General features: G+C 35.7%; 1 protein-coding gene across 1 annotated transcript; it reads left to right on the plus strand.

The window, feature by feature from the left end:
* The first annotated feature begins 2,140 nt into the window (after window positions 1-2,140).
* Window positions 2,141-4,212, plus strand: LOC127860045 (uncharacterized). The gene is made up of 2 exons (XM_052397801.1): window positions 2,141-2,272; window positions 3,731-4,212. The coding sequence occupies exons 1-2, from the start codon at window positions 2,230-2,232 to the stop codon at window positions 3,991-3,993; spliced, it is 306 nt and encodes a 101-aa protein (XP_052253761.1). The 5' UTR covers window positions 2,141-2,229; the 3' UTR covers window positions 3,994-4,212.
* Window positions 4,213-12,857: the final 8,645 nt, after the last annotated feature.

Here is a 12,857-nt window from a genome sequence, read left to right on the forward strand (position 1 = left end):
CTGGTGGTGTTTCCACACCAAGCTAGCTTTCGTCGTTTGACGGTCGCCAGTAGGGGCTCTTGTGGACCAACAAGTGTTGCAGTCATGTTCCGGACGTACTCGTTGGTCTTGTGCTACGTGTAGAAGATGCGGCGCAGTCTTCTAAAACATTTATGTCAAAATGCTTGAATCCTGCGTTCTGTGTCTGCGTGAAGCGCCCAGGTCTCGCAGCCGTAGAATAGGATGGAAACTACGAGGGACTCTAACGTGATGGGGAAGCTGATAGAACTGCCTGTCCACAACCTGCTCAGTCCGGCCATCGCTTAGCAAGACTGGGATAACAAAACAAACTCCTATGTCCGGTTCATAGGTCGTATTTTAGAGCATATTGTATCGACGGTTATATTTCGATATGTTAGGTTCGGTACAGAAGGCATAACATGTTCATAAAAACGTCTCTCACGTTCGCTTCTAAAAATAGGCACTTTCGATTTGATTGCGAAAAAGGTTCGGTGTCGGACAATTTAAATACCGTTTCGTCATTAAGTTGTGTTTTCGTCGCATAAATTTGCCATACATATTTACAAGCGCACGTGAGAACCGAGACGTGAGAGACGATCAACCATTTTATGCGTTCTGTACCGAAGAAATCCAAATGAACCTAACATAACCGAACACAACTTTCACATAAGGTGTACCGGTACTGGTAAGAGAGTACTTGTCGGACAGCAGTATTTACCGGACGTTCTACTTATTTCGAGAATTGTCACGCAATTTGTTTCGTCACATAGTTCTTGAACTTGACAGCAGCAATTCGTTAAAAAGCAAGTATTATAGTTAAATTATTGCCATATTTACCAATGAAATGTGACCTCCGAACGATTGATAGCACGCACATGAGCAATAAATGAAACACAACCGGTGCGCTTGAGGTTTTCCTTTTACTACAGAAGAGCCTATCTCTTGAACGACGGTTTAATTATACGTGTATGTGAGAGCATGGAACGACAGCATTAACTCAACATAATGTCAACTTAACCAAACGTAATGCCAATTAACCCAACATACATATTGTCAACTTGACCCAACTTCATGCCGAACAACCTAATGTTGACTTTCCCCAGCATATTGCCAATTTGATCCAACATATCAGTTTCGTTCAACAAAAGGAAGTTTTGGCGTTCGATATGGAAGAACTATAACATTATATGCAAGGATCCGCATTTATAATTACATGTATAAAGAAGCAAGTACATTGTATTTCGTTAATCTAAATTCTTATTTGAAAATGCAGTCAGAGGTGAATATATCGACACCATCTAACAATACGGCCCCCCCAACCCGACTCACACTCACAACATCATCTCCATCAAGGGGTTGTGCACGTGATGTCAACATAGGCTTTGTGGATCTCATACAGCACGACAAGCGAGTTAAGGACCTTCTTTAACTGCACCAGACAGACACTGTATTATCGTTTTTTGTAATATAAATGACTCGACGCTCTAATTAAAAATGGTTATAAAGTACGAATGAATGTAAGTTATTAAAAGTAATTGTATTTCGAAAAGTTACCTTCGTATTAGATATTGTATATGACTTATTTAAAATAGCTCTCATTCCATGCATGTATGCAAAATGACGGCGACATATTATTTGAATATAATGAACAATATGGCAAAAAATCGATATGTATAATATGAACGCTGTTTGAAAAACGAATCTAAATGCAGATTTTGCGTGTGTTTGATCTCATATTAATTATAATTATTAAGACGTTGATTCATCACTTGATCTTCCGTCTAAGACCTTTCGTATGTAAAAAGCATTAAAAAAAACACATCATGTCGGTAAATGTATTACCTAGGTTCATTATAAAAATTATGTACAATAAAAGCATGCATGAGAAGACGGGATAATATGACGAAACAGCCTATCTACGCCTGTCAGAATTGACAAACCATGCAGCATAGTTGACAACATTTTGTCTCAATAACACCGTAACTCCGTATATAACACTCGTCTGATAAAACGGTGTTGAACCCACCGTTCGAACTGGATTCACGGTATACAACGCAGCGACGGTCGCAATTAACGTTTAACGTCAAGATTGTCATTACTTGCGTGACGACAAAAGACTATTATATTTACGTTGTTATTAATAGATATCGTGCATGTTAGCGTACTTGTAAGTTAGACTTGAAAAGCCCTTACGGTTGAAACAAGGATTTTCTGGCACCGTCCGCTATCATGTGGCACCTCCTTGTGTTTGCAGCCTTAATCGGCATCTCAGGTAAGTGCTTGTGTATGTTTAAGTATGTCATACGAATTTACATTTTCAACGCATATACACAAATCATAGAGGATAAAATGTAAAGGGTTGTCGTTACGCAATATATCACGCGATGCCTCAAATGGTTTTATTCGCACAGTTTTGTTGCTTTCTGTCTAAAATATACAACATCTTGGTATCGAATTGTTTATTTTGCTGATGCTTATCCCTTCTTCTAAAAATTACCTTATGTTTGATTCCGAGTAAAATGATCTAGCTCCAAACATCGACTGATTTAACAAATTCCTGATGACATGATATATATACAAAATATATCAGGCAGGGTTATGTCAAATATCAATAAAGTGGAATGATACAAATCTGTTTGTATTAAGTTTTTTTCTTCGCATTGTATATGGTATCAGAAGTAGTGCGTAAATGAAAACGAGCATCAAATTATGAAGTTGTTTACAGTGAGCAAAACGTTCCATCGCGTTTACTATCGTGCCGGACAAACGGATTCATGTCATACATCTATTGCGTCTTTCACATATGCACCTGTCATTTATCAAGCATATAAATGATTGAGTGTTTTGTGTTTTTGACCTGAGCGAAGCGTGCTAGAAATGCTTCATGACATTTATTTACAAAAAAAAACAACATATAAAGGTATGGTTAAATCGCGACTTAAGGTTTCATTGACATTCTGGCCATTTCACAAGCGTGTCTCCATAAAGCGTTAAAGGCAATTCACATATTCACACAATTTAGTTGATTACTAGTATAAACCCAATTAAAAATACTTAAAATATACTTGATAACAAACCCCATACTACATGATATATAGTCTAAAGTGTTGATGACATTAACAGTGCTCACTATTAATTACAGGTTGATTGTACTCGCAGAAATGCGACTACTTCAAAAGCTCAAAAGCATTTCATAACTCAACGAATTACTTTTATAACTCAATTCAAAATTGCATAAGCTTTTGTTGTATTTTTATGTGAAATGCATATTTCCTTAAATCAAATAACACTGAAGTCTTACTAAAAGGGCTAACTCGTCCAAGCAAACGGAATTACACTATGCATAGTGTTGTATATCCGAAGTGCACAAATCAACAAAAATGTCTTACAAAATTAACGCTGTGAATGTCTCAACGTCACATTAAAAAGTCGTATCTAGCAATCATTATTTAAACAACCGCGATATATTTTAAGCATAAAAGGAGATAGTAATCGACAACACTTACTAAAATGACGTTACTTTGTGCATTAGTTGAAAGAAACCAAAATAAAAAATACACATATTGTAAATAATTTTCCTTTCAGAATAATGGTATTTTATATGTTGATCATACAGACATAATATTTACCCGTTATACTTTGCCAGAATTGATATCTAAAATAAAAATGCCCAAACAAAATCGCTTTAATGTCCTTTTCGATTAAATAGTCTCTTTAACGCTCGTTTCAGTTGGCCAGTTTGAAATGGCATCCATGTTGATGGGAGGAGGAGGTGCCTTTGGCGGGAGCAGCGTCATGAACGACCCCGTGTACCTGTGCATGAACACCGAGAACATCCGCATGATACCATGTCGCGACATGAAGGACATGTGCGACATCGTGGCGCTTCAGATGAACTTGATGCCGAACACCCTCACGTGCGCACCGCTTGGTGTCGGCTGCTGCGCGAGGGACGCCATGTCTTTGATGTTGTTAAAACGACCTGTCTCGTAATGTTCTCCGATTGGATACCGTATTAAATAGATGAAAAACTGAATGCGCTAGTCAATCCATCGAGTTATCTAATTTTGGAGAATGGTTTTTTTGACACTTACATTATACTCATTAACTGTTTTAGTTTTTATTCTGATTCTGCTATTTCCTGTAGATCTACGTATACTTTGTTTTGTGTATTTTTGTGTGTGAGTCTAATGATAAATATACAATAGTTAAGGGGACTTGTTCTTATTTTGATTAAAAGTTTTTCTTTCAAAACTATAATAGTTGAAATACTCTTAACTTATATTAGAAATAAGTAAGAAGAGTTTGATATTCATGTACTACTAAACAATCCCTGACAAGGATTCGAACCGGTTGAAACACACGTCAAGTTCCTACTTTTAGGATAAAGCATATGTTAGAAAAACGCGTATTTAACCAGTAATATATGAAGCGCATTACAAACACTGTATAACTGGCCCATTGATGATTATCCATAAAATAACAAGTATTTTTTTTTCTTTAATCCATACCGTTATCTTGTTTGTTTGAATTCGGTGTATATATTCTTTTCCGAATCTGTAACAATACATTTGTCTTTTTTCCAAAACGTGAACAGGGCTCTTTAACAGGAATATATTTCCATCTATTTCTCGTTACAATTACGAAAACAATCATCGAAGTTATATTTTGGTTTATGCATAAATACAGTTCAGTGCCGGGTTGATGTTGGCGAGATATGATATGCATGCAAACATCATGCTCAACTGCAAGTAAATCAAATAATCAAGAGTTATGCTTTGATCATATTTTGTTTGCAATTAGAAGATTGTGTTTCAGAGACATTTTCTATAAAAGCGTGTATTTGAAATAAAGAGTATCCATTGTAATATTGATTCAAACAATAAATCACAGCCAAAAATGTTTACGTCCGATATCGTCATCCGCATCTTGTAATATACCTACTCCGCTTGTTTTGTCTTTTGCTTTTATTCATTGTGCAACATTCCAGTGTTTAAAATAACAGTCCGGCGTGACGGCTTACCGGTACAGAACAAACCGCGTTGCCAAAATGTAAGCCACATTCACCAATGAGCAATTTGTTTTTACTTTCGTGTTTATGAAATAAGGTGTGTCAAAATGTCTATACAAGTAGAACCATATGTATAATCATCGAGTCTGAAAATGCTTCTGTTTTTCGAAGAGAGAATAAATGAACAAGGGATATTATCTAAATATTAAAGAAAAGTAAGCACGGTGGTAAAGTAAACTTAAATGTAAAACAAACCTTGTCAATATCTACGGAGAAAAAATATAATAAGGCACCGATCATTTACATTTACAAAATAACATCGACTGCAGTATATATGCATCACACCAAGGAAATGCTGGTTAAATGAGCACGTGGCGGTGTCAGCACTTGCCGATGAGCCGCGTCATGCGAAAATGTGTTTAATGCCATATGAGATCAGTATAGAGCAAACCAGCCTGTTCATCTGCACGGTCTGGTCAGGAACTACAAAGTCACGAAGAGTTCGTGATCTCATTAACGGACAGGACATGCATATTACATAAGATCTCATTATGACGCGGGTAATATAATTATAGGTGATCTAATCCTGGTATCAGTTTCATGTGTGAAAAATTAAAAACAAATATGTTTTTTTGAAAGTTTGACAAACAGCTACTAGTATGGTGTTTCAGTTATCCAAAGAAGATTAGGTAAATTTAAAGGCCGTGTATGTCAGTCTATGAGTTAAATTATCGTGGGCTTAGGCTTATTTTATCCTGTAAAGTTGTCGAAAACATAATTAAGATTGACACTTATGCAGTAAGGACATTGAATACCAATACAATTTAACAAAATAATTTAACAAAATAATATATATTTAAGACACTAAAGCACTCTTACAATAGTGTATTAGTTATACTGGTAAAATCATATACAAAATGATGCAATGCGTACTTTTGCTCCTGTTAAATTAAGTTATAAATACACCATCGATATACACTATATAACTGAACATAATTTTGCTTATGTTCAATGGCAAATGCGAAGACCAAAGTTCATGAAAAAACTTGTCTTGCAAACGTATAATTGATGGTGATGATATATATTTTAAATTGAATTGTAATCGACGGACAATCCAAAAACTTGTAACATCGTATACAGAAAAAAAGGACTGACCAAGTTACCCCAATAGTGCTACTACACATGTACAATTGTTATTCGTATTCAGAATGATTTGTTGATTCGCGATTTGAAATTCCTTTTGTTTATGAAGCGAGCGACACAAGTCGATCGCCCCCTCCCCACACCACCCCTGCCACATCACCAAAAGGGGGTATAACATACTTCTTAATAGGCAAGCCCGCAGTTTTCAAAGTGTGTCAACCATCATTAGCAGTCGCCACTACACAAATGCACAGAATGAACTATTTGTAAGAAACCTACAAGAAAACTTAAATGCAATGAGCAAATACTCGATTCAGAGGCCATACATTTCTTAAACTATGTCTCTAAGGTTTCTCTAAACTTTTTAAATAGCCATTTTTTTCGTGTTAGTGATATATATTTATATCGATATAGTATAATCAGGTATGCATATAATCCAAAGAACAGGTCACTAAATGTTTTTCCTATTTCATTTATAATTGTATAGACATTTCCAGCTTTAACAACGCTAACAACGCGTTTAAACTATAAGGAAAAACAAAACAGGCAAAGAAAAAATTAAGTAGAGCTATTGGATAGTCTGAAAAATCCGAATATATAATAAGAGACGATCTGCTTTGAAAGGTTAAAAGCGGATCCAGTGACACGGCTTTTTATAAAATTTCCCAAGTCGGATGATGCATATTGACAGAGACTTAGAGACGTAGATATATAGAATATTATGTGAGTTTGGGATAAAGATCAAGTTTATCATGCGAGGCTCAGAACCGATGTAGCGCGAGGCTTGCGCTTAGGATAAATATAGAATATTATGTGAGTTTGGGATAAAGATAAAGTTTATCATGCGAGGCTTAGAACCGATGTAGCGCGATTTTGTTTTTCTGTTGTTGACAAAAAAAAGATTCCCCAATTTTCGGAAAAACCCGAATCTGAACTCTATCTTAAGAACACTATATGTTTCAATGTGACGTCATAGCACATGATGACGTTGAAGTAAACAAACACTTCGGAGTATTTTTACTCTTTTTGAATGATACACGACCACAAAATAATAGGATAAATAGAATACTACATCGGTTCTAAGCCTCGCATGATAAACTTGATCATTATCCAAAACTCACATAATATTCTATTTATCCTATTATTTTGTGGTCGTTTTATCGTTCAAAAAGAGTAAAAATACTTTAAATTCAAAGAAACAGCGCTGGTTTTCCAAAGTGACTTCGTAGTGTTTGTTTACTTCAACGTCATCATGTGCTATGATTAAGTGTGAGGACTCCATACGGAAGAAACATATTCAACCTGTGGTCTAACTATTGTCTTGTATGCCAGCTGGCGAATGTTGAAATTTCTTGTCTGTATGTTCCTGCGTAGAAACCAAGAGATTTATTAGCGTTATTTGTATTACTATTTATATGGGTGTTCCAGGAAAGGTCTTTTGAGATGTCCACACCTAAGTATTTTGCATTGTCACAGTTTCTAGTATTTGTCCATGGAGTCTGTAATTAAAAGAGAATTTTGATTTATTTCTGGTTATGTTTAAAACTTGGCATTTACTTGGTTGAACTCGATGCCCCAAAGATGTTCCCATTTCATAAGTTTATCTAGATCTTCTTGTAGAGTATGGCAGTCATGCATATTGTTGATTGTTAGATAACAGCAGTGTCATCTGCAAATAAGCGAACTTGAGAAGTAATAAATTTAGGTAAGTCATTTATATAAAGAAGAAAAAGTAACGGACCAAGCACAGACCCTTGTGGTACCCCCAGATGTCCACTGGTACCTCGGATGATAATTCTCATCTAGAAGCAACACGTTGAGTACGACCTATAAGGAATGATTTGATCCATGAGAGAGTATCTTTATCCGCACCATGTTCCTGTAATTTGAAAAGCAGTTTAAGATGGTTCACTTTGTCGAACGCTTACTGAAATCAAGCAATATTAGATCAGTTTGTTGTCCAGATGACATATTTTGTGCCAGGTCATCAATGAGTTGTAGAAGTTGTGTTTCGCAGGAACGCTTTCCTCTGAAGCCATGATGTAAGTCATAAAGTATGTTATATTTATTGAAGTGAGCTGAAAGATTTGAGGGAAACTATATGTTCTAAGGATTACATAAAATACAGGTAAGAGAGATAGGTCTGTAATTTGCTGGGTCTTCTTTGTTCCTTTCTTGTACAGTGGTATTACATTTGCAGATGTCCATACTTTTGGTAGAATTCCGGAGTCCAATGATTTCTGAAAAAGAAGTGTTATTAGGGGAGAAATTTGTTACTTAATTCTTTAAGAACAAGAGGTTTGATGTTATCTGGACCTCTGCTGCCTTGTCTGGTTTAAGATTGGATAGCAACTTCTGCACCCCATTGACACTGACTGTGATCTTTGGCATTGTTGGAAATTTCTGAAAGATGAAGATGAAATTCCATTAAGAATTTCTGAAAAAAGAGAGACATGATTGAGATAGGATAAGGGGGGACATAGGTGTGAAAACGGATTGGAACTGTTGGTTCAAAACATTGGCCTTTTCTTGATTCACAGATGTTGATTTTCCTGAAACATTGTCAAAAAGAGTAGATATGCCTTGAGCGTCTTGTTTGGAGTTTTTTTAGGGAGTATTCAGTTTCTTCGAATTAACGTTGGATCGTCTTCTTGGGCGTCAGGGTCTTCAATGCCTAAAATGGACTCGATATATTTATTATAAGCAGTTTTAGTATTTCGTTTGATAAGGGTTTTTAATATTGAGAAACATTTCCTGGTCTTATGTGTTCCATTGTTTTTAAGTCTGAAATAAAGGTTATCTCTTTTTCTCATTAGTCGTTTTATCGGTTGTGTAATCCATGGTAGTGATCTTCTTGTACCTATAGTTTTTGAGGGAATAAATTGTTTAATACCAGTTGATATCTCATCTGAAAAAATTGACCAAAGTTCTTCTACCGACGGTACTTTCACCTTTTTTTTTTCAAGAACCCTGTCACTCACTTCTTGCATGTATGTTTTAAAAAGCATCCCAGTCTGCCTTTCTATACAGCGGTACAACCCTGGGTTTCTGTTTTGCTATTTTACTTTTAGATCTGAAATGAAAGATACAATATCATGTTCTGAGATACCTGGAAGAGTTTTTTACAGAGTTAACAAGAGTATGATTAGAGGTAGGAAAAGGTCCAAGATGTTGTTTCCTCTTGTGTTTTCAGTCACCATTTGAGTAAGGTTGAAATCTGCAAGCAAGTCAATAAAGTCATCAGAAAGTTTTACATTATTACATCCAGGTTTTATGTGGGTCTGTGTTCTGTATCCCCAGGAGAGCTTGGGGTAATTAAAATCTCCGAGTATCCAAACATTTCCTTTCAGGTTGGCGGTTAGCTCTATAGATTTCCTTCCTAAATTCTACCGAACTTTGCACGTCAGCTTCTTTTGGCCTATAGTATGCAGCAATATATAAAGGTCTACATGAGGTTAAATGAATTTTAATCCAGAGTATTTCACAGTTCGTTTTTAGCGGTTTCTGTTCAGTTGCCAAAATTGTGTCTTTCACTAAAATAAAAACTCCTCCACCTTTGCTGCTTCGGTCTTCTCTGAAGGGGGTGTAACCTAAAAACTTTGGGAAAATTTCAGTCTTTATGATCTTCAGTAAGCCAGGATTATGTACCTACAACAATATCTGGTTTATGATGATCTAATAAGGCATAGAATCAGATTTTTTATTGGCAATGGAATGAAAGTTTACACATATAACTTTTAATTTTGGATACTGTTTAAATGGTGTTTTCTGTGTCCCAGACTTGGTGGACGTCTGCGTTGTATTCCATCTGGTCTGTGTAACATCATTGAGTGGTTGAAAACTGTTATGGGAAGAGAGAGACGACAACGAGTGCAATGAGCCACGTGAAAAATTAAGGCAATCACATATCGAGCATATCCACGAAAAAGACCCATCTAATGCTACAAGGTCATTGTATGTGTTGGAATCAACATTCTGACAATTTATATGGAACCATTGAGAACATGTGGCACACTGTATGGCTAAAACATTTTCAAAAACTTCAGTACCACATGAACCACATGGGTATTCGGGGCCTGGATTTGTCTCTATGTCATTAGATAATGAAAGAAGCAAAATACATAAGTACATCAATGATGAAGTTCTAGTACATTTCTGTGGAATATGCCACCTGTTAAATTTCAGTAATATGAACATTTCCCGGCTGGATACTATTTGGACGAACAGTGGGCCTTGGGTGGTTGGGTAGGCTTCTGCTTGGTCTGTAAATAAACAAGGATAGAAACAGGAACGCTGTAAAATGAATCAAAATACCTGTATGCATAATTCAAAACAAGTCTGTAATGACCGGTGGCTAGCGAAGATCACGGTCACTAGGAAAAAAATCTGTAATGCACACGAAAGTGTTTTAACTACCAGAAACGGAGGCAAGTAGCCAATAAATCAGTGAAACAACCTCTTATTTAATGAAAACTACCTATTTAAACCTAAGAAAACAATCCCTTGAAGTCTAAGATTAGTGTTTATAATAAATTTTGACGAGAGTTGAAAAAGTTTGTTAGTAGGCACGACGCATGCGCACAACTGATTAATAACCATTCGCGCGGAATCAATCAACTCTTATGCTTAGGTTAAATGAAACAAGAAATATCTTTAAAAAAGATATACGGGTGTTGATTGTGGTCGATGTTTATGAACGATCAAAAGTTATCTCTATGAGATAAAAAGTAGCGGATGCCTTTTTTCTGCGCAGTTCTTAGCTACACTCATAAGCAAATCAATTACGGGGTGTTGCGGCCAGATTTCGTGGCTTATTTTGCTTTATGCGATATTATTACTCAGATATCTATATTTACAGAATAGAAAAACACAAGAAACATGAAAATAAACAGTGCATATAGGTCACAGGCCGGCAATACTCGAATCTTATTTAATTGCATAATTATAGTATAGCGAATTATTGTGCTCATGCTTAATAACTGGTCTAAATGGATAATATTTCTTATTAATTTTATCAAAATTGGTCCTTATCATGCAAATGTTGAAACCATATTAAAAATCGATGATTGACATACCACAATGATATCGCCGAATTCTTTATTTAGTATCTTTCTGATCAAAACAGACTTCAAGTGCACAAAGTTTACGAGATGGCGTTTATATAAAGATTTCTGCAACTGACCGCAAACTGACCTTGATACCTTGCGGGATTGGAATGCAATGCATTACAGTCACTACGTTATGTCAGTAAACCGGTGTAACACAATGAATCGCAACCCCTTCTGCGAACTCCGGTGATGAACTGTATATAACTCTGACTTACACAAATGGCCGCGAATGACCCGAAACCTCGCGGGTTGAAATGCAATGCAAGTAAGTACTAAATATGACAACATAGCCTTAGTATAAAACGCTTTGCGTTGGTAATTCTCTGAAAAATAAAGGTGAACGCACAAAACTGTATTTATGTCAAAAATTGATTGTAAACTGTTCTATCTATTGAGCCTTGTCATTCGAGATAAAATTGTTTCATGCAGTAAAACAGTGTTACAAAGACGCGGATATGTTTCCAATGTTCTGGTGTTATACTCAAATCAGCCAATGGAATAAATGAAGTGTATTCATTCGTACCTAGCCGCGGGAAATTTTATTTGAGTATTATTGGACACTTACAAAGGTCAAGTCAGGGTGAAAAGCTGGCTTAATACAGCTTACCGCCGAAAAAATATAGTAAAGAATAACCATGCTTTGCGATTGACATGATAAAGATATTTTATCACACGGAAGCAATATGTGGACGAAGCAACCAAAAAAAGTTTAGCCCAAATTCCCTTGTTGAAAACCAAAGCAGGGCCTCGTGACGGAGAAATATGGGTAAACAGATTAAAGAGGAATATCAGTCCTTAATCAAGGTGTGTTCTATTATATAAATTGTTTTTTTGCTCCATGTAAAAGGGTAAAATATGGCACCGGTTGTTACTTGACGTTTTTTAGGTGTTCATATGCCACGTTTAAGTTAGTAAATCCAAAGTGCTCAGCGTCGACAATTCACGCTGTCTTTATAATAGCGAGAGTTCTGATGCAAATATTTTGCATTAACCATGATGTCAAATACTTAAAATATAAGAATATTCTTTAGGAAATATCCATATGTTTTACAAAACCAATTGATTTTTACCTATTAAGTATTATTAAGCTGTATTCCAACTTTGTTTTATTAGCTCGGCTTTTTTTGGATATATAGACCTTTCCATAATTAAGTAATTACCCAATGATCTCCCCTGAATACTCTCCTCGTCACTCGTCCGCCATTACACTACTGCCAAACAACCGGTAACATATATAAGAGAGCACCAATTTTCAACAGGTGAATTTCTTTCTTTTTGTAAAACTTGTTTGTTTTGTCATGCAAATTGTATGAAATAAAGTTTTTCTGCTAGAGGAGATGTTAAGCTAGTGTTATAACAGAAAAATGTTTGAAAAACATGCATTTTTTAGGTATTTGTCTAGGAAAATAAACACGTTGACACATTAAAAAAAACATTTAATTAACTAAATGCATATTTATCAATTGAATATATGCATCAATCTTAAATCGCGTAATCCTTTGCATTCCAGTGTTGAATTGCCCGTTTGTTTCTGCATAATCCGATTATCTCGTTTTGATCAGATATTATCCAGACTTAACTAACAACATGGCGTC

Source organism: Dreissena polymorpha, chromosome 15, assembly GCF_020536995.1.
Source record: "Dreissena polymorpha isolate Duluth1 chromosome 15, UMN_Dpol_1.0, whole genome shotgun sequence".
NCBI lineage: Eukaryota > Metazoa > Mollusca > Bivalvia > Myida > Dreissenidae > Dreissena > Dreissena polymorpha.